The sequence below is a fragment of the Callionymus lyra genome, chromosome 10 (genome assembly GCF_982586985.1).
Source record: "Callionymus lyra chromosome 10, fCalLyr1.hap1.1, whole genome shotgun sequence".
NCBI classification, from domain to species: domain Eukaryota; kingdom Metazoa; phylum Chordata; class Actinopteri; order Syngnathiformes; family Callionymidae; genus Callionymus; species Callionymus lyra.
In genome coordinates this window covers 26,079,443-26,101,380 of record NC_141827.1, presented here as the reverse complement: position 1 = coordinate 26,101,380, position 21,938 = coordinate 26,079,443, and the positions used below count along the sequence as shown (strand labels likewise).

Here is a 21,938-nt window from a genome sequence, read left to right as displayed (position 1 = left end):
AGACATTTCCTTGATTTTCAGAGACTCCTGTGTTGTTCTTGGTGTTATCTTGACTGTTTAACTATATTTTTTATTTGGTATTGTTTTGATTGTTTAAGCGCTTTTTGACCCTGGTCTGTAAAGGGTTCTACAAATATAAATTACTTACTTATTTACATCTAATCTAAGAAAAGTAATATTTTACAACATATTTTATTTCATAAACATTTTGGAGTTCTGATATAAAACTTGCACCGTGACCCTTATTATGTCTGATTAATAATTAACTAACACAATTATTCCTGGATCCATGGGTATAACCCTGTAATAAACTTTTTTAAAACAGTGTTTTCTGAACTAATCATAGAGTTACCATATTAAGAAGCTTGACCAATTAAAAAAATAAAATTTGACATCGATGATCCGCGATAAGAATCTCAAATGACTCATCTCAGCTCGACTTGATGTTGTAGCTTCCTAGCTTAACGCGAATAAATAGTGATGAATCTCCGTGACGGCTCGTCTAGTTCTTACATATCCTGTTAGTAAAATGACTTTTGGGTGAAAATGTTATTGATGGACGATTGCAGATTCCAGACAATTGAAAAAAACAAATTTTGTGAGATTTATATGGAACCGATTAAAAAGTAGACCAGCTCCAGGTCTTTTCATAGACATAGTTGAAGATGTTAGCATCGATAGCAATGTAGGAATTGGAAACTTAATGTGAGGGGAACAAAGGAAAATAGAAACTTTTATTTTTGAATACAGAACAAGAACAGAGAAAAAGCCAACATCAAAAAAAATAAAAATGGTTTCTTCAAATGTCCAAAGAAAAACAGACAGTGGATAACATTCTGCTATCCGTTAGCAGCCCACTTAGATGGTGGATTTCTGTTAACATCGATAGCAATTCACTGGCCCAAATTAAGACTTAATGATGCAAGTAAATAAAAATAAAAATATCAATGCATGTAAGAAACATTCTAAGATTTAAAGGTTTTGTAACATATTTGAAATAAACTGAGGGATAATAAACGTATTTAAAAATATTAGCTGACAACCATTTGCTAATAGTTAGCATAGCAACGAAAGGGAAACAACACTCAATGGTCACAAATAATACAAATTTAAAAATATATAATTTTTACCAGGCATTAAAGTAGATACAAACACAATAAATTACATGTTAAATAAATACAATTGAAAGTGGTTGGTAAAATGCTAATGATTAGCATCACTAGCGATGTCGTAGAAAAACAATACTTCGTCGGCAGAATTGTATTCAGTCGAATTAAATGAAATCACTACAAGAAATAAAATGATATTAATTCAACTTCACAGAAAAAGACTAGCATCTTATTTACAAAGATGAAGATGAAACAATATCACCTTTTGATACCAAAACACTTTAAATCAAATCCAGCTTGTTTGTTTTATCCCTCAAAAACTAAAATAACAGCGATATCCACTTAACGTTCGCTCTCCTCGCCTTTGTGCGTCTCTGAAAGAGATAAAGAGCAAATCGGCGACGCTTCTCTTCAAAGCTGTTCTTTCTTTGTGTTCTTGATTGTTGTTTACTGAAGGAGAAAGACTTAATGGAGGCGGTGCTGCCGGAGACTTCACCTACAAACAAAAGAGAAACTTTTGGTAATCGGCAGAACTTTAAATAAACTAGAGGCGATATATCAGGAAGTGTTTGAAGAGCGCTGTGATCAAGATAAGATTGGAGACACTATCACCAGAGAGGACGTGTTTTCGTGTCTGAGAGGCAATTTCAGTTTCATATGAACTAAAACAGATAAACTCGGAGGCTGCCACGTAGACCGGAGAGACTGGAGGAAATCTTGAAGAAATATTTGTCAAAACAAACAAAAGACAAACCATCATAACAACCAAACCATGTAGTAAATGTGGACCAGAAATAAATAAAAAGATGTATCTGAAAGAATACTCTTTTTTTAATATAAGATTTAATATTAGATTTAAAATATATATATATATATAAATAAAGATTGATGATTCAACTTTTGAGGCTAGTGACAGTCCTCGCTCTGCTGTTATTATATATACATATAAAAAGTTGAGGAATTATTAATTACTTTTTTTTTATTTCATTTTACGAGTTTTAGTCTTGTTCGGACGATCCATCAAAATGTCATTTTTCACGTTTGTTAAGTTGTTTTATGAAGATATTTTTCACATGCACATCTCAAGTCCTACAGGGCCACAAGAAGTGACATGGTGGGACGGAGTTGGCCCTCAAGCCTTGTGTTGTATACTTGCTAACTACTGCTTCAACTGTAGCAAAGCATTATGGGACTTGTGTTTTTTACTTAGTTATAAAATGAAGGCCAAATGTAGTTTTGGTGCGGGCCATATGTGGCCCACAATGCCTGATCTTTCAACTCTGAGTCTCATAGTCTTGAGAAGAAAAGTTTATTTTAAAAAGTTCATTTTATACAAAGTTAAACCAGAAAAACTTAAACTAAAAGCCGGTGTTTTTTATCATGTTTGATTTGATTAGTTGTATTGATGAAAAAATAATTCCTATCAATATAAAAACCCAGCTTGATCCCAGATATGAAATGACTCAAATCTATGTCGAGTCTCTCCACACCAGACTAGTTAGCAGGACCATGATGACGTCATTAGACTGATCCGCGTGTCCGTCAGAATTTCAAAGGTGAAATATTTCCACTTTCTACATTTTCCGCTCCCCAAAAGTGAAACTCTCCTTTGTTTCGGGTCCTGGGTGATTGATGCTCGATTTAATCCCGGGCTCTGCGGGTCCTCCCAGGAGGCTGAGCGGCTCTTTGTGTCTCCTCAGTCCCATGTGAAGCAGAGCCAAGCGGGCGAGTTCGGGTCAGAGCCATTTCGGCAAGGGGTACCAGCGCCACCGCCACGTCCTTCCCACCGGCACATCTGCATGTGAAATCGCCATTTCACCCCTCCACACTCCCTAATTGTTACTAAAATTATTTGTGAAATTGCCTTCCACCAGGAGTGTTTTCCACGCCAATTGTCACACGATTTTATATGCACGGTGGGCCCACTGAGCTCCTGTCTTCTGCCATGTGTGCCGCTTTTTATGACTCTTTAAACAATTACAATTACTCTTGCGCGCACTGCAGGGCACGACAACCTGTTGTAGTCTCTGGCTTGTTCCGGGCGCGCAACTCTGAAGAGGGAGGTTAACACGGTGCGCACTGCGGCTTAATTGAAAGGTTAACTAGAAACAGGCGCAGCTTCTTTTGGCGCATGTTTGCGAGGCGACCTTTGCGCTGTTAAAACGCGAATTCCATTTGACTACAACATGGGATAAAACAATGACGTTTTTTGGATTTGGGTACACGCATTATTACACATGTGCTATTACTAAATCACACTATTAATAAAAATGAACCGTCATATAAATATTGACATTGTAAGTAAAAATGTAAAACTAAGCGTTACTTCATGGAATTCAAATTAAAAAAATGAAAAACCCCAATAAGCCTCAACTAAAAAAACAACAACATTTAAAACATATTTTTCTAGATGTTTAATTTCATTTATCTGTATATGTCAATCGAAATGTATTGACAAATTACTAACTAAATTACTTATAGCTAATCATTTCTTAAATACATTTTTAAACAAGTACTTATGCGGAACAAGTACAAATATCGTATATATTTTAGCGTAAAAAGTGAGAAATACCTATATTAAAACATGAATTAATTAAATATGAAATAATAAAAGTTTAAAATGTTTTTTATCGATTTAAATATTAGCAACACGTCGTTTAATGATAAATAATCACTTGGTAGGATTTCCATGTATATTAATTTAATCTTTTTGAGTTTTCTTCTTCTTTTTTAAATAATTCATTCGTGACACTTAAGAGCAATTTTATTTCAAAATAATCCCCCCGTTTTTTTTAGTCTTGAGAATATACATTAAAAGAAAAAAAAAGAATCAACATCTGTATATAACTTTTATTATTGTTTTGTTATAAATTGTTGGTATTGGGTTTTGTTTGATTCAAACAATTGATTGATTTAAAAAATAACAGTGAATTTTATTCATATAGAGAAAAAAAAACAAGTCGAAGCCTGCAGGTTGAGCAGCTGAATGCCTTTGAGCAACACAGGCTGGATTCAGAAATAACATTTAACATTTCCAACCGGTTCTGTGTTGGGTCTTACTGGGGGGGCGGAGGGAAGTGTGATGATGGTGTGTGTCGGGGGTGAGGAGAGGAAGGGGAGCTCGTCAGTGAATTAGAGGAGGAATGTGCGGTTCTGATTGGTCCACCAGCTCCAGGATAAACCCACTCTCTTTCATCCAGAAAAGAAAAGCGCAGCAGCCTATGGGAGCAACTGCTGTCTCCTCCCACGACGAGCAGCAAAGTTGGCCACTTAAACTAGTTCCACGCAGCCGGTAGACATTAGAGCCCACTGAGCCCACTCCTCACCAGAGGGAACACCGCTTCATCACTCCATTCCTGCCAGACATTACCAATCAAACTTTTCCTCTCTTTTATTTCTGGGTCACCTCCGCAGCATCACTTGTGTGGTTTTTTTTGGGGGGGTGGATTGAGATAGAGCTAGTCCACAGTGTCCAGTCTGGGTGTTGGATTTGACAGCATTGTAGAACACTTGGACTTCGACGAGAAGAAGAAGAAGCAGCAGCAGCATCGAGCAGGTTTTTGGGTGCAGATCGAGTAGCTGCAGGATGGCTACTTTACCAGGAACAATGCCTAGAATGGTGCGTCCAGCACCGGGCCAGAACTACCCTCGAACCGGCTTCCCTTTGGAAGGTAAGACCGAAAATAACTCCTTGTTGATCGAAGAGTAAAAAATAGACATCGACATGTGAAAAATTCAGGGCCGTTTATATGTCAAATAAATAAATAATTTGTGCTAAAATCAAATTTAATTTATATATATTTTTAGGAAAATCATTGGCAAAAAATAGAAACCTTAATATTTAATGATTATTTAATTTGTCGTGCTCTCTTGTATTTATGATATAAATTATACATATATTTAATCATTTTTTAATGTTTTGATTTTAAATAGTTACACATACTTATATATATATAATATAATATAATATAATATATTATCTAATATTTGACATTGATTGTTTTAGTAAACATAACGACTCTTTATTAAATATTAAAATAATATATTTAAGAATTGCACAGTTTTGCGTTATTCAAAAATATTTAGCTTGAAATGTAAACATTTTTATTGATAAAATACTTGCAACGGAATTTAAAAATATCGTACATTGTATTAAAATATAGTTTGTCTGATACACACCTATCATGATTGATACATATTTAATTTTTGCTTGATGCTTCGATGTCATGATGACAGATGATTTACAATCATCGAAAAATTCTCAGACGTGCAGCAGCTTTGACTTTGACAACAAAAGAAACACACACACACACACACACATAAAAAAAGCAATCTAACTGTTAATTCGTCTCGAGCATATGGACGCTCGCGAGCACACCACTTCCTATTTGCATGCATTTATGGAAACACTTTTACCATTACGGCCGGTTCGTGCTCAAGTGGGCCGCAGTGAGCGGCAGCAGAACCGCGCGGGATTAGTTGGAGTGTCCTGCTGCTGGAAATGGCAATAACACACACGGCAAAGAGAAGGCTCAAAGGATCACATCAATATTTGGACAGCATGACTAGGAATAATCAAGGTTGGAAAGTGTCGAGAGTCTCTCGCCGTCAGATTGGATGGCGAAGGGCCGAGTGTTGACTTGTGAGTCACCGGCGAGACGTTGTGTTGTTGTTGTTGTTGACGTGTCGTTGTTGTGGTGCAGTGTCCACCCCGCTGGGTCAGGGGAGGGTCAACCAGCTCGGCGGCGTGTTCATCAACGGGAGGCCACTGCCGAACCACATCCGGCACAAGATCGTGGAGATGGCCCACCACGGCATCCGACCCTGCGTCATCTCCAGACAGCTGCGCGTGTCTCACGGCTGCGTGTCCAAGATCCTGTGCCGGTACCAGGAGACCGGCTCCATCCGCCCCGGCGCCATCGGAGGCAGCAAACCCAGAGTAAGTGGAGGGAAGACGACATGATTGGTCGATAGATAAGATTATTGTCATTTCATTTTTAGTTAAAAAAAACAACCGTTAAATAATTTATTTTATTTTTGTATAATGGATTTTTATTTTGTCAGAAACACGTTGATAAAACAGCGAAGCTGATTCATTCCGTCTATATTTTTTATTAAAATTGAAATTAAATGTATGATACAATACTGGAAAATTAAACAGATATACAGTATATTTTGATTTGCTTCTGAAAATTAATTGTATTTTACGGTATAAATCATATATAAAATAATAATGTGCTTCAGTAACGTGATGTTTTTGCGTGTTAATACATGTAAAGAAAATTATTATTATAATAAAGTTTAAGGTAAACATGTAATATTTTTGTCCAAATTCAACTAATGAAAACATTTATTAAGCGTCGAATTTAAATTAATATTTTAACTTTTTTTTTTTTTTTTTACATAGTTTTTTGTATTAGCATTTTGAGTTGTTTAAAATACAAGAATATGTTGGGGTATTTGTTTTTTTTCCACATAAAGGTACATCAAATGGATAATAGTATTCTTAAAAATGTAGAATATAATTTATCTTGAATGTTTTATCTATTAGATATTTTGGGGAAAAGGTGTCGTATGTTTACCCCTATAAAGCTATATAAAAAATGATACTAGTATAAAAAAAAAATGTAATATGGTATCAAATAAAATCTTCAGTACAGCACAGATGTATTTATTGTATTTAAAAAAAACGTCACGTATAATATAACTTAGTTAATTATATCGATTTTGGACGTTTTCATTTTATTATGACATTTAACAATAATTTAATAAAAAAAATGTAAATATTGCGGCAGAAAAAAAATGAAGAGCAAAAAACGTGACTTATTTCCCTCCTCGAACTCACAGCAGGTGGCCACTCCAGACGTGGAGAAGCGCATCGAGGAGTACAAGCGTGAGAACCCGGGTATGTTCAGCTGGGAGATCCGGGACAAGCTGCTGAAGGACGGGGTGTGTGACAGAAGCACAGTTCCTTCAGGTGAGGCTTCATCTGGTAAGCTGCTGATTTTTATTTCTCTCCTTAATTCCAGCCACAGACTCAAGCGAGCAGCAGACACACACACACACACATTGACAAACTTTTGTTACTATTTTGAGAGCAAATGCATGCCAGGATTCTTGTGATGGGTTTTAGGGCTAATCACCCGTTTACCTTTCTGTCGCCATTAGTGAGCTCCATCAGCCGCGTGTTGAGGGCCCGATTTGGCAAAAAAGATGACGAGGATGACTGTGATAAGAAGGATGAAGATGGAGAAAGGAAAACAAAGCATAGCATCGATGGCATCCTCGGTGATAAATGTAAGTTAACAGCAGCAGGCCCTGAGATCTCTTCTCTCCTCACACATGCTACAAACTCTGCTTGTAATGGTTTAAATGCTCCCTCGGTCTTCGACGCCCTCTTGGGAAAATAGCTCCACATCCTCCCTAACTGGGCGCCAGCAGTTGTTTCATTATTTATGAGAGATTTGGCAGAGGGGTGTTCGACTGCACCAAATTAATTTGTGTAGCAAATTCCCCCCCCCCTCTCCATTCACTGGTCTAACTGGCTTTAAACGACGGGTGACAGTTGACCCATTTAACAATCGATGTCAGCGAGCTGACAAGTCTGCGCTGCGCGTTATTACCGCGCGGTTTTCAGCAGTTAAAATCAACACACGTGACGCAAACAATTAGTCAAGAAACACAATAACAACCAACAAATATATTCATAATGATTTATTTACTGTAGCATTTATTTATTTCCATTATTTCATTTGACAAACGAAATCGTGATTGAATTTGAATCTAAATGATTGTTTTTCCATTATTTCTGATTTCAATATTTAACCGCTTGCAATGCTAACAATTGCGCAACATGTTGTGTAGTACACAATATTATGTAAATTGTATTGAGTTTTCTATTATTATTAAGTAATAGTTGTAGTATTCCTGTACCAATGCCACTAAAACCGATATAATTATAAGAATAAATAGTATTTTTAACTGAAATAAACTTTAATTAAAAGTATTTCTCGTTTTAGTTAGTGATAAATTCTGATTAAAACACATTATTAATATTTTTTGGCAATGTCATTTAGTCTATTTAGATTTGTTTTTATTTTATAATTGTGATTTTATAATAAAGCAGCAGATCAATGTAGATGTCGTGATGTATTTATCATACATCTATGTGAAGGTTTTCCATCATCATCTTAATCATCTTAATCATCATCATCGTCACCATCTGTAACTATTTTCAGTTGATATGGAATCTTTAGTTTTGTCGTAAAATGCATCGACTTGTCATGAATTTATTTCAATTTCATTTTTTGTTGAACTGGAATACCCTCTATGCGACATCTACCGTTACCACGACTGATACTGAATTATTATTAAAAAAAAAAAAAAATCCACCTTTACTTTTGCTCATGTTTATTCATATTATTAGGAGACAAACCAGGCCCAGAAACTAAAACCATTGGAATGTCGGTGCCACAACACACCTTGAGCTCGAATCCACAAATGTTCGACTTTAAAGGACGACAATATTTTGTCAGTAAATATTGCTCTGGTTTCTGCTACAAGGTGGTCGACCCCCATTTTTTAAAATGATCTTATTGGCTCCATCAACGACTGGTTCGTTTAAGATACGGATTGACATCGATGTAAAGACAAGTTGATGTTGTTGTTTTTTTACTCTAAAAAAAATAAACCTTTAAATTAACCGTTTTTTTCTATTTATGTTGACATATCTTGTTATTCACAGTCAATTATTAACTATTTAAACCTTTATTTCAAGTAGCTTTTATTTGTAAATGTGTCTGCTTTATAATTAGAGGGCCGGAAATACGTCACATCCGTAAAAGGGGAACTTTAATTGTGTCGGCGGGGAAGTAATAATTTTCAATGTTAAGTCAATTTGGGGATTTGTAACGCTGGAAACTGCATGAAAAAATACATCCAGAGAGCAAATAGAGCAATTCGGGATTATTTGATTTATGGCTTCATATCTCAAATATTATCCTCTAGACGGCGCTGTTCAACGCAGACGCCCAATCGCGTCGTTAGTTTTCTTTCCTACTCTTACTTGACGTAAAAAAAAAAAAAAAAAAAACCCACTTTAAAAGAGACACATCCCCCCCTCTAAAAAAAGGAGTCCGAACTTGAACCTTCGCCATTGAAGCTTTTCTCCAGTGAAGAAAGCAAATCCTGGAGTGCAGCGCGGCGCGGACACGTCCTTTTTCTTTCTTTTAAAAAAAATCTGGTGGAAAGAGAGAGAGAAAAGTTTTGGGCACAAAGGCCGAGGAGACACATAAAAGGAGATGAATTATTCAGTACGCCCCGCTGCTAGATAGTTTTGTAATATAATATAATGGCCCGCTGGAGTGGAATCGGTTGATAGCGTGAAAGCGTTTTTCTTTTTCTGTCACAGCAGAGAAAAAATGTCACCGTTTTGTTCCCAAATGTTTGACGCGCAACAACTCGATGAGGTTTTTTTTTTTTAACTCTTTTTAAATATCATTGTCTTAATGCAAAAATATGCATTGCTGTTATTTTTTATTTTTTAATTGGAAGAGAATTACGCGGCTATAAAAAGACGCGCCCCCTTGTGCGTCGACGCACTCGAGATCCGCGACACCCCGGATGGCGCTTAATAATGTTAATACTTATTAGAGTAAGCGCAGGGAAAGCATGATCGCTGAATAGGTGAGTGTGTTCGTGGCGGGCTGTAATAGCTCGCAGGCATGTTAGGAAATGTATTTATCCCCAATCAGCCTCTCACTCCACGATGATGTGCAGAGAGAAAGAGAGAGAGAGAGAGAGAGAGAGAGAGAGAGAGAGAGAGAGAGAGAGAGAGGAGCTTTTAAAGCAGATTAAATGGAGCCTTTTATTTCTTTTCACTTTCATCTCAGCTCACAGTGGCTCGCCCTGGGCGCAAAATTCATGAGATATATATAAATATATATTATCCAGATTGTGAGAATTTATTTATTTGTTTATTAGTGGTGACATGAAGGATTTATCCCGTCGTTTAATCTGAGCGAGATTGTTCCCCGGTTTAGATTATCGTTTATTTTTTTTTCAAGTTTATTTACAGAAGTAGTCGCAGGTGTTTTTTTTAAATTTGTGATTTCTAATTTTAAGGCTTTAAATGTCCATCAAAAAAAATGACGCGCACGGTTATCAACGCTGCTCCAAATCCTGCTATTTTTATTGACGCACTAAACAGTCTGAGCGACAGACGACGGACACTCGCGCAAATCGCGGGATTACCTGAACTGCTCTATCTAATTAAACAGATGCCAGATGGGATTATTTCAGACTATCCGGGCGCACCAGTGACAGAGGTGTTAGAGAGGGATGAGGACGGGTGTAAAAAGGCGGTCAAATGTCGTTTTTTTCCCCCCTTGCTTAAATCCTATGTGTAATTTACACCTAATCGAAAAAAAGGCTTGTTTTTGCTTTATGCGCGTCAATTCCAGCTGTGTTTTACAATGATGTCGCGCGCAGGGCGAGACTCTTCTCCAAACGCTGGCCTTCTTGTGATGAAATATCGTCTCCTCTCTCTCTCTCTCACACACACCCTCTCCCACTAAGTGTATGGTAATATAATGTAGTTATATTTCGGGTGTAAAGCCGTGCTGAATGAGGAAGGACAGGGGAATGAAGCGGGAGACCACTTCAAACAAATCCATCTGGAACAGTGTGTGAGAGAGAGATTCAGTGAAAGTATGGCGAAGTTATTTAGCTATTAATAACGCTCTTTCCTCAGGCATTGAGAGTGACTCCATCTGCACTTTCTCGCAGCTATTTGGCTGGGCTGGAAATTGAGGGAGACCCAAATGTTGGGCAGAGATAACATACCCATCATAGCCCAGACCCTGCGCTGCGCTTCACTGCATTAAACTCGGATTAACCTCCCCCGTCCCCGCAGCCACTGGAGCCACAGCCACTGGAGTTGGTGGGCCTGAGACTCTTAAGAGCGAGCTGCCGTGATCCAGGAATAATAATCGTAATAATAACAATACTAATAACATTAATTATAATATTCGAATATTGAAATAGAATAGTTCGTATTCAGATAATGATTAAAATAGGAAATACAAACGGTGTTGATGAATTAAAATGTAAAAAAAAAAGTAAAAATAATATCAGGTCCATATCTTTCTCCGCTTCTCTTTGACGTTGGGTTGCGGAGGCAGCCACTAGAGCCAAGCAGCCCAGATTTATTTATGCCAAAATAATAGCATTAGCATTTCGTCTTCTTCAAAATATTTCTCATTTAACCAAATATTTTTAGTGCTAGCTTGCGATTGCTTTTTTTTGCATGAATTTTACATTGTTTTTACACGTTTTTAAATTATGGTTCTACTGGAAAAAATGTGAGAAATATAAAGAGTTCAGCTAATCATTGTATTCAGACATTTCGTTGAAGGATCAGTTAGTCACCTTTTTTGTGTAAATTTGGTTTATGTTTTACATCCACCCAAAAAACAAAAAACAAATAAAACAGTTTGATCATTTTATATCATGCTAATTTGAGGTTAGCTGCAAAGCTAGTTGAACAAGAGGCTACAAGTTTGTCTACAAGAGATCTGTAGCCAAAATATCTTCTATCCTCAATCTTTACTCTTTCTGTTTGTTTTAATATTAAAGTTCAATTTACTCTTGGGTATTGGTGCTAACCCATATTTTAGAAATTCACTGGCACATACACAGCAAACCAACAAAGTCTCAACGCGCTAAATTTAGACATTTTCATGGGAGGAAAATAGAGAAAGATGTCAGTGGAGCCAAGTGAATGGAGCATCCTGCAGCTTAAGGCCTACAGTCTAATCTGCACCAGCAAAGAAACTCTGACTTATGTGGAATATGTAACCTCAGCTTCCTGTCGCCTTTATTTTCAGGAGGTTTATCAGAAGTGTTGGGCTAGAGAATCTCTGCATCACAATCACCACTGGATGGAATCTCAGTCTGGCAGAGACGCAGAGAAATAGATAATCATATGATACAAAGACGTTTAAATTAAACGGATAAAACAAACAAAAAACACTTACGTTCAAATAATTTCCAAAATGCAGTTGAAAAAAACACATCAAATATGTTTAAATAAACATTAAAAAGGAATATAAAATTAGCTTTTTTTTCTTTTTCAAAACACAAACAACAACAATTATTTAAATTTTTGGTGATATATTTAAACGATAAAATGTAACAAATAGAAAATGTACGAGAACCAAGAAAATTGACCGCATAACAATTGTAACTCGAACCCAAATTTTGAGAGATGATGCCATGAATCAAATTCTAATATATATATATAACTGTTAATATAAATATCTTAATTCGAATAAAATTACCAAAAAATAATAATAAAAATAAATAGTGTAAATATAAAATGTGTTCCTTTTTTCTTAATATCAACAATTTGGTATTATTTTAGGAAACGATTTTAATTTGTAAAAAATACCCCACATAAAACAAAATAAAAATAATAACATAGTAAAAAACTAGAAGGCGATTCAAATGAAATACTTAATCATAAAAAATAAACGTATAATTAGGTTAAAGAAAAACAAATATCATTGAATTGAAAAATACAAATATCATTGAATTAAAAAATAACATTCCAGGCCTGAATAACTCTGGGTGTGATGGTGATGACAGCACCTGCATCATGCCAGTGCTGGTGAGTGACGCCTCAGAGAGAGACTCTGGGCTGGTAGGCCTTCCACACCACAGACGTCTCACTGTCAGGAGCTTAAGTTTCGACAGCATTAAAAAAAAAGAAAAAAAAAAAAAAGTAGTAGGCTTAAACTCATTCTGTGCTGGCATTTGACTTTGATCACATCTGAAATATTCATGGAAGCACAAACACTGGCTCTGCCGCCATTATCCCTGCTGACAGTGATACCTCTCAGGGCTGTCTATTAATTAAAGTGGTGCTTACCATGTGGGACGACTCCCTATCTGGGCACAAAAATGGTTTTTCCATCTCTTGTGGGGCTCTTGAAAGGGGGCAATCTTCCCTCTCCAGCTTCTGGTGGGGAATTTAGAAAGTGTACAGAGGAAGACATGGGGATTTCTAGCTCATTTATAAAGACCAGTTTATAATCCTTTCCTGCTTAATAACTTAAAAGGATTCAATTTCTCCCCTCATTTATGGGGTTATGATCACACATTGTTAGACGCTGATAGTAGCATTTCAAGGTTAACATTTCCTGCACCAACATATCTGGAGTAAGCTGTAAGCCCATAGGTGCCCCTTTGTTTAGCCCGCGACTTCTGATCGCCTCATTCTAGATGTTGTTGCTAATAAGGCGATAACAACAGGGCCGATAACATATTTCTTATTTGATATTTAATTATGGCACATCCACCACTTAAATGGCTTACGCAGACTCGGGAGGATCTGACGTCTGGTTGGGGGTCTACCCTACCATACGAGACAAATTAAAGAGGAAGCGTCGCCCTCCAGGTATCCTGTCACAACAGTAGGGTGTCTCTCATTTCGGTCTGTCTTTTATTCTGCCAATTTTCACTATATGGAGCTCGGTGCGGCGCCCCGGAGGCCCCGACGTCCAAAGTAAATAGAGAATCTCAATTATTCAACTTCCTTCTTTCACTTGGAGTCGCAACACACTTTTTTTTCCAGCCTGCAAAGAGAAGCTCTGGCCCAGTTCGGTGTCTCGCTGGTCAGGTTCTTCAAGTGCATCATGTATGGGATGTAATACTGTTTTATTTAAACCTGAAAAATAAATACAGAAAATGTAATTTATATATACATTTAAATTATAATGTATATGGTCAGATGATTGTATTATACAGTCCAAATGTATTTTATATTATTTAATTTATTTAAATATATATATATATATATATATATATAAATATATAAAATATATAAAATTGTAATAACTTTGATGAAGAAATATATTTTATTATACACACATACAATTGCTGCAAACATGAACATGCTGGATGAAATTCATCTTCTACATTTTTAACAGTAAAAATGCACCCATAAAATAAAAGCTTAAAAAATAATATTTATTTTTGATACCTAAAATAACATTAAATCTTACATAAAATAACTTTTATATAATATTATTCCTATAATTATTGTGTGTTTTTTTTGACATCTTGTCTCCCCTCGCGCCAGCCATGTGTCCCCCCCTCTAAATAGCCATCGTTTAGTGAGCCCTGATGCTTAATTGACTGGAAGAAGATGAATGGGTGTGACAGGAATCAGCTGTCCTCTGATTCCCTCTCGAGGTCTGACTCGGAAATCATAACCTGAGCAGCTTTTCCTCCTCTGGAACCAGCTCGTTGAACTTGTCACATCTAATTAGGGTGTTCCAATGCAGCGGGTGCATCGGTGGGAAACAGTAGGTGGTGGTCCGGGGGCAGCCAATAAGGCCCTTTTTTTTCTGGGGGTCGGATGGTGGAGGGGGTGGGAGGTAGGGAGTTGTTGTTGAATGGACCGCTGTGAGCTTTTATTTCCAAAGGTTCTCCTCCATAGCTTCAATTATGGTCGTCCAGCTAAACAAACAGCGTGAGCCGCAGCCTCGTCCTAATTGGGTATGAAATTAATTATAACAGACATCTATTAGGGACTTTTCAAGTTGGGCTCATTCTTGAACCGCAGAGTTTAAAAAGTAGGAGCGCGGATTGAAGGCTTATGGCCCAGAATTAACAGGTGTCCTCAGTGATTGACATGGACGAGAAAATAAAAGTTTATAGTGATCTTTCGAGAAAGATATTTTATTGTTTACTAACATTTTCTCAGCATATAAATCTGTTTGAATCTTTATATTATATTATTTAATTAATTTTAATTTAATTATCATTTTCACACCAAATTTCCACCAAGTAAAAAGGAAAACAAAATAAAAAGATAAATTACACTTATACGCCACATAACTGGTCCGTCCTATGGTTCTCTTAAGTAAAGAATTAACTTGAATTATCCAACATGTATCTTCAACTCATGCAAGAAAAGTGTCGAAATCCATTGTGCAGCTTAAGTTATGTGTCTGCCCAAACCAACAAAAGGAAACCAAACAATTGTTTTCTCTTCCTTTTTTTTAAACGCCACATTCTCCCTTTATTAAAAGCCCTTTTTTTTGTAGCTTGTGTTGCCACAAAAAAAAGAAAAAGGGGGCAGCTCTGTGATGTCTGACAGCCCTCCCCTCGCAATTGTTGGATGAACAGCCACTAGAAAGGGACGAGAGAAAGAAAAGGGAGGAGAAAAGGTCTGTTATTTTCTGTCTTGGAGACTTGCAGCACGGCCTATTCAGGCGAGTTGATGAACTCCTCCAAAAAGTTTATTAAGGGGATGAAAACAATGTGAACTAAAGCCTTTGGCTGCCGGGGCAGACAGTTTATAAACTAGCTGCTATTGTGCCTCAAAGGCAGATGCATGAATACTTTTGAATGGGGGCCTTCAAACTGACACGATAAGGCTGGACAGCAGCACTTAAGAAGAGAGAGAAAGCGAGGGAGCTTCTGCTGCTGCTCACATCGCTGCTCCTGCTGCATAAATGTACATCTGCAGAGCACTGGAGGGGTGTCGGGGGGGCAACTCTCTGGCAGTGCTATACCGTTTATACTATAGATCTGTGGTGAGCAGTACAAACTGATTTTATCACCTTAAAAGAGAAAAAATACAAGATATATTTGCTTTGTTGCTCAGGACGCTCCAGTATAAACAGTCAACATGCTTGCCATACGTTTCCCTAAACTCCTCCATGTCATTAAAGGATTGGAAATTCAGTATTTTACTGCAAAAAATCATGATATTAATGTATGTTTAATATTCTCGTGAACTGCTGTTACATCTAAATTTTACCTAACGTGGAATTATATTCTATGGCCTGCCAAATGTTCATGAGTGCATACCAACGTAATAAATGTATCAGTGCAGTATAAAACACTGAATGAGTAATATTAATAATAATATCCGAATAATTGTTATCAAGAATTGTACCTTTGATGCAAGCAGATATTAGTACCATTCTTAAAAAAAACTTATACTTATATATTCAGAACAACAATTAAGACATGGAAGTCCGAATTTCTGATTGTTTGTCACGATCTAAACACAATAACACACTTTACAGCCCAAAACTTAAAATACTAACTGTTAATCAACAATGTGATGAAATAAAAGAGGCCAAAAAAACGATGGGAAAAAGTTCATGCTGTTCACTTCCAAGTGCTGAAATAACTGAACATCGTCCACATCGCATGAGATGATTTTAGTTTAGGGTAGTGGCCTCCAAGTTCATTTAGTTAAAGACTCATGAGTTTTGTTTTGTTAGATCAATAATCCTAAAAAATTTAATTTAGATTTGTTTTGTGTACTCGTGTGGTCTGACCTGTTGCCCTTGTAGGATTCGACCAGAGCGACGAGAGAAGATTTATTCTACGTACATTTCTTCATTATTTCATTGATTTGACGCCGCAGAGGTGAATCAGTCAAAACTGAATTCATGTGAAAAGAGATTCGAATCATATGGCGAACGCTTCAAAGTCTTCTTATCGAGACAAGAGTTGTCGGAATTACACTTTGAATATGCGGCTGCATGGAGATGAAAAGCGCTCTTTAAGTCGCTTCATTCCACTCCGACTGCCGCTGAGCGAGAGAACGTCGCCGGCACAAACACAAACTCTGGTAATTTGCTGAATCTCAGAAAGGGAAAGCTTTCCAAATCACACTAATCGTTCAGAAAATGAGTTTCCAAATCTGTTTATACCAAGCAACGTGTTGATTTTCCATTTCTTTTTTTTTTTTTTCCGACACAAGAAGATACATTATTCTCGTCCTTTATGGTAAACAATAGACTGTCACTCTTTATCCCTCTTCCCTCCTCTGTCCCTCCCTCTGCAGCTCTCCCTTTAGTCCTCTCTGTCTCTGGCTCTGTGCCCCGCAACATCAGAGGGAGTCCAGTGATTTGTGACCCCAGCAACCCACACTTAATCTCGCTAAAGAGGGGGAGCATCCACTTTTTTTCTGCTTGGCGGGCCCCAAATAGACCAAGCCTGCTCTGGCAGGTGTCAACATTAGCAAACAATTGGTCCTCGGTCCCATGCCCCGTACCCCAGCGCGACACTGAACCTAAACTATTTGAGACGCAGTGAAAGGAGCCACATAATGGGGGACTGTGAAGGGGAGGAGAGGAGGGGGAGGACAAGGGAGAGATTACACTCTCAGACAGCTATTAGCCGGGATGAGGCTTTTCTAAACAAACAAGAAGAAGACGACGATCAATACTGTGTTAGTTTACCAAGTGGAGTCATTATTGTGGCTTTGGAGTATTTATTTTCTGCTCCATTGTTTTGCTTCACTTCTCAAACATCTGTGGGCCGCATTAGGAATCCAATTTAGTTCAGAGGGGGGTCCCCGGGACCGCCGATTCTCTGGCAGTGGCCACTTCACTGTGCGCAGTAATGGATCCTGATTGGTTAATATTACCATCGATAGTGGACATCGAGTTCGCCATCAGGGCCGAGAGGGTTTGTGGTGGTGGTGGGGTGGGGGGCGACATCAGCCCTCTGGGATTACAGACCCTCAACTTCATTAGACACGAGTGTCCAACACCGAGCGGAGGAAATAGGGGAGAGTAGGAGATGACATGAGGATTGTAGCTGGAGTGTCACGACAGGAGCAGCAATTCCCCCTTTTTTTTCCTTTTCCTTAAAGGCCATTTATTCAGCTCTCACTGTTGATTCCCAGTCACGCCAAGAGGAAAGACAAGTGTCCTCAGCAGTGGACGAGTTTAGAGGGTTTTTTTAAAATGGGAAAGCCTTTGTCGTGATTAGACATTTCTATAGATGGGTTCAGTGAAAAATATAAACCTTGAGGCGGCCGCTCTTAACAAGGCAATAAACAAGTAAATAACTGAACCACATTGACTCCTATTGTCAGAAACTGCACGTAAAATCGTCGACGAGCTTTTAAACCAGCAATTAACTGCAACAAAAAAAACTATAAATAAATTATAAGAAAAAAAATCCATAAAACAAATATAATACTTTTCAACTCTCTCTACCTTTCTTTGGTAGATCTGACCCATGATATAATACATTTATACGTATGGCTCACAACAAAATAAAAAAACTTAATAATAATAAATGTGATTCATAATAATCACTTTTTTTCAACACTCACACGATAACTTAGTTATATTTTAAATGTGGATTCATGAATTGGTTACATAGTGAAACATCGTGAATATACAGGAGGATTTTTCTGGTGTATTGGCTTGTAAGAGTTGCAATGAAATAAGGGAATAGATTGAGAGTAAGCAAAGTCAGGCTGTGGTTACAGGTCAGGTTCTCGAGTCAGGAACTTTAAAGTCACAGAGTAAAGTGAACGCAATTAAATTAAATTATTTAAAAGAGGCTATGTTTAACCAGAGTTAAAAATGTATGTTTAAATGACTTCCATAAATATACAGTATATGCAGTGGTGGAGGCCGTTCACCTCGACACTGAGACAACACAAGGGATACCACAAAGACATTTGTTTTCAAGGCCTTCGGGTCACCTTGACCCTGAGATAACACAAGGATTAAATATTTCGTAGTTTTGGTTTACATATAACTAACGCTTTAAAACAGCTAAATAAAATTCTGATCATAAAAACATCTGTATTAAGAGAAAAACCTTAAAATATTTTTCATTGTTGTGACTTGACTTTTGAAAAAAGTTTAGACCCCATTAACTCTAAATTTACCCTGATTGAAAATTGAAAACCTTTCATAAAAATGTAACACCTGTACTGCACCCTTGTTAAATATATATAAATGTATATATTAACATAATATTTTATATATTATATAATATTAATCAGTAACTAAAAAAAAAGAAAATTACAGCTAACACAGCCTTTACTTTCAACGAGCGTGGTTAATTTGTTTATACATGATATTAAAAAAAAGAAAACAAATACATTATAGTTGGTTAGAAAAAAGGTTTGATGTGTGTAGTTTAATAGACTTGTTTGTAAAATATAACGGGCGTTAAGTGTCTGGTTACCTTTAATGTGCGTAATAAAAATAAAACAGGCAGTTAATAGGCAATAAATACACGTCCGATTTAATTACCAAATGCGTTGTATTCAAGCCGCCTTAATGAGAAACCTATTTAAATGAATGCATATTTTACACTATCAAATTTAAGATTGGCTCGGAGGATATTGCGGGATCCCTTTTTGAACAGCAACAATCCATCCCGCCTGTCTGAATAATTTGGTAGAATCTGCGTAATAACAACAGATCCTCTGTCAGAATTGTCTCGGTGATTAAGCCATTGTTGCCCGGGCCGACAATAAAAGCGCATGAATCCAGTAAACGAACACCTCTGGACGTGTGCGGCTTCGTCGTGTCCACGTTAAACGGTGCATCAGACGAACAGGTCAGGGACGTAATTTTATTGAAAGACACTTAGTTTCCCTCCGATTTGCCTTGCCAAGGAAGGGGTTGTCAGAGTCTGACAGCTGGCACGGATCGGGACAGTGCGTTGCATTATGTCGGTTCGGCTGGTTACCATGGAGCTGCATTAGGAAAGACAAAAAGCATTTCTGGCTAATTTTATTACAATACAGGAATAGCCCACATAATGTGCAACAGTAATTACGTTTAGCTCAGCGTGGCCAAACGCTCGCCTCCCTCGGTGATGAATGAGAGACGTTGACCATGGTCTGCTAGTTTAAAAATCGCCATTAGCCGATGCTACTTAGGGCCAGAACATTTCACATTATATGCTCTTGATCTGTGTCGCACTCAAATATTCATTTGTTTTTTAATTGGCCCTATTTTCTTCTCTCTCTCCACCACGACTACAAGGACAATAAACATGTTCCCAGAGTGTTACAAATCAGAATTGTGTTTTTTTTTTTTCTTCCTCTCCAAGTTTAAACGTGGAAGCGGTTGTCCAAACAGTGGGGAGGAGCTCCTGTCCGCGCCGACAAAATAACAACTTACCAATGTTGTCGCCCATTTTCAACTAATGGGCTTATTTCTGCATCGTCAGTCATTCTCTCCTTGGGGAATATGTAGTCTCAGTGTAAAAAAGCTTTTGCTACTGTGCCACATTACAGCCGCTTCGATGTGGACAAATTAATGCCAAGCACAGCAAAGCACTGTGAAAAAGCTCTTTAGAGAAATATTCATTAAATTATATACATGGAGCCGCTGGATCTTAACAGTTTGTGCACCGACAATGCCGTGAAAAAAGTGAGCAGGGTTTAATATCTTTAAATGTGTTCGGTGACTCCGTGGCGTGGAGATTACCACAGCGTTTCTGTGATGTTTCCCAATTATTTATCGCTGTGAATGAAAGAAAACAACCAGACTTTTCTTTGAACTTTTAGCTAATAATGAAGTCATTCTTTATATGTATGAAAAAAAAAGTTGTGCTCCTCTTCACCGTCCCTTCTATCATAAACTTTTCTGCAATATTTGCTGCCCGGCCTCGTCCAGAAAATTAGAAAACCACCCTTGGGCGTGTAAAAGCGTCCGCTGTGCAATCCTATACTGTTCCCCGTTAATCTCTCTTTGGCTTTGTTGAGAAAATGATTTGTTCCTTCAGGATACCTCGACTCGTAGCCCTGAGACGTTACTGTTTGATTTCCTGAGTTGGTTTTCAGAGCTTCCCCCCCACCCCCCCTCCAACATTCATAGCTGGGGGACCACGACTCTTGCTCCGGTGCCATTTGGCAAAGACCCCCATAGGGCTGCTTTTCTTTTTTTTTCTCTCTGGCGTTCTTTGTTAATTTCATTACTTTAACTGTGACCTCAATTAGCAAAGACCCAAAGACTTTCCGTCGAGGCGACAAGTTAAATGTGACAAAACTCTTTCTAAGAAAAGTGTCTCAAAGTTGGACACAAAAGTTTAGACCAAAGGTGCGAAAGAAATGTTGGATAACTTGTAAAAGGAGTGAAACTTTGCCGAGTTCGATAACAATAGACAACACTCAAGAATAGTTACTAGTGCAAATACATTAAGAATAAAAGTTTTATTAACTCATATAGGTAAATATCACACATGCCTCAGTGGAAAATGACATGTATGTTCTCTTCAGAGTCATTACTTAATCAATGTGACTCTGTACAAAAGCAGACATTCATTATTTCAGATTCATTCTCATTCAAAATCCACGGCTCCATGTTTTCACACTCGGGCGGTGCTTAGGCATGGGGAGTCAATATGTCAGCATTTATGGATGCCCCGCGGAGCCGCACAGGGCTGTCAGGCCCCTATTCATGCTCTAATGGCCCCCCGAGGAGCTCCTCTCTCCGGGCTGAAAAGGCCCGGGAGGCCCAGTGAACACCCTGTTGTTGAAGGTGAGCGTACGCACTCATGGACGCGCCGTCATCCATATGACAGCGGCTATGAAAGAGCATCGCTCTCGCTGCCTCTGTCTCCTCTCATTTCAGTTGAGTCTCCCTCAGAACCCCCCCAACTTTCTTGCCACTTTGGACAGAGGGAAAAGGGGGTTTACTTGTTTGTTGTGAGCCAAAGATGATAGAGCGTCCCATCTTTCTCCATCTCTTCTTTTGTCTTCACGTTTGACTTGATTCTACGCACAACATCATTTGTCTACTGTCCATCAATATTCTGTCTAACTCTGTATGAATTGAAATTGACGATCCAACGATAGAACCGTCATGTCTCTTGTAAACGTGAGACAATTTAATAGTTTCTAAACTATTTATGAATCAGTTAAAGAAGTTGATATTGTGGCGCACACTTGCTGTCGTCAGGATTCAACATCTGGAAGTTCTATCCGATCCAGAAGTTAGCTCGACGCTCACGAAATTGTCCTTATTTACCAGCACTCGG

General features: G+C 37.8%; 1 protein-coding gene across 3 annotated transcripts in view; it reads left to right on the top strand.

Annotated features, from left to right (window-relative positions):
* Positions 1-4,243: 4,243 nt before the first annotated feature.
* pax7a (paired box 7a) overlaps positions 4,244-21,938 on the top strand; it is a 52,346-nt gene continuing 34,651 nt past the window's right edge. The window contains exons 1-4 of one of the 3 annotated variants that reach the window (XM_087800971.1): positions 4,244-4,780; positions 5,813-6,048; positions 6,957-7,086; positions 7,278-7,406. In XM_087800971.1, the coding sequence (XP_087657097.1) occupies positions 4,696-4,780; positions 5,813-6,048; positions 6,957-7,086; positions 7,278-7,406 (580 nt within the window). In that variant the 5' untranslated portion in view covers positions 4,244-4,695. Of the gene's footprint in view, positions 4,781-5,812; positions 6,049-6,956; positions 7,102-7,277; positions 7,407-21,938 lie in introns of all 3 variants that reach the window. The other 2 variants (XM_087800970.1, XM_087800972.1) reach the window with 2 other exon arrangements.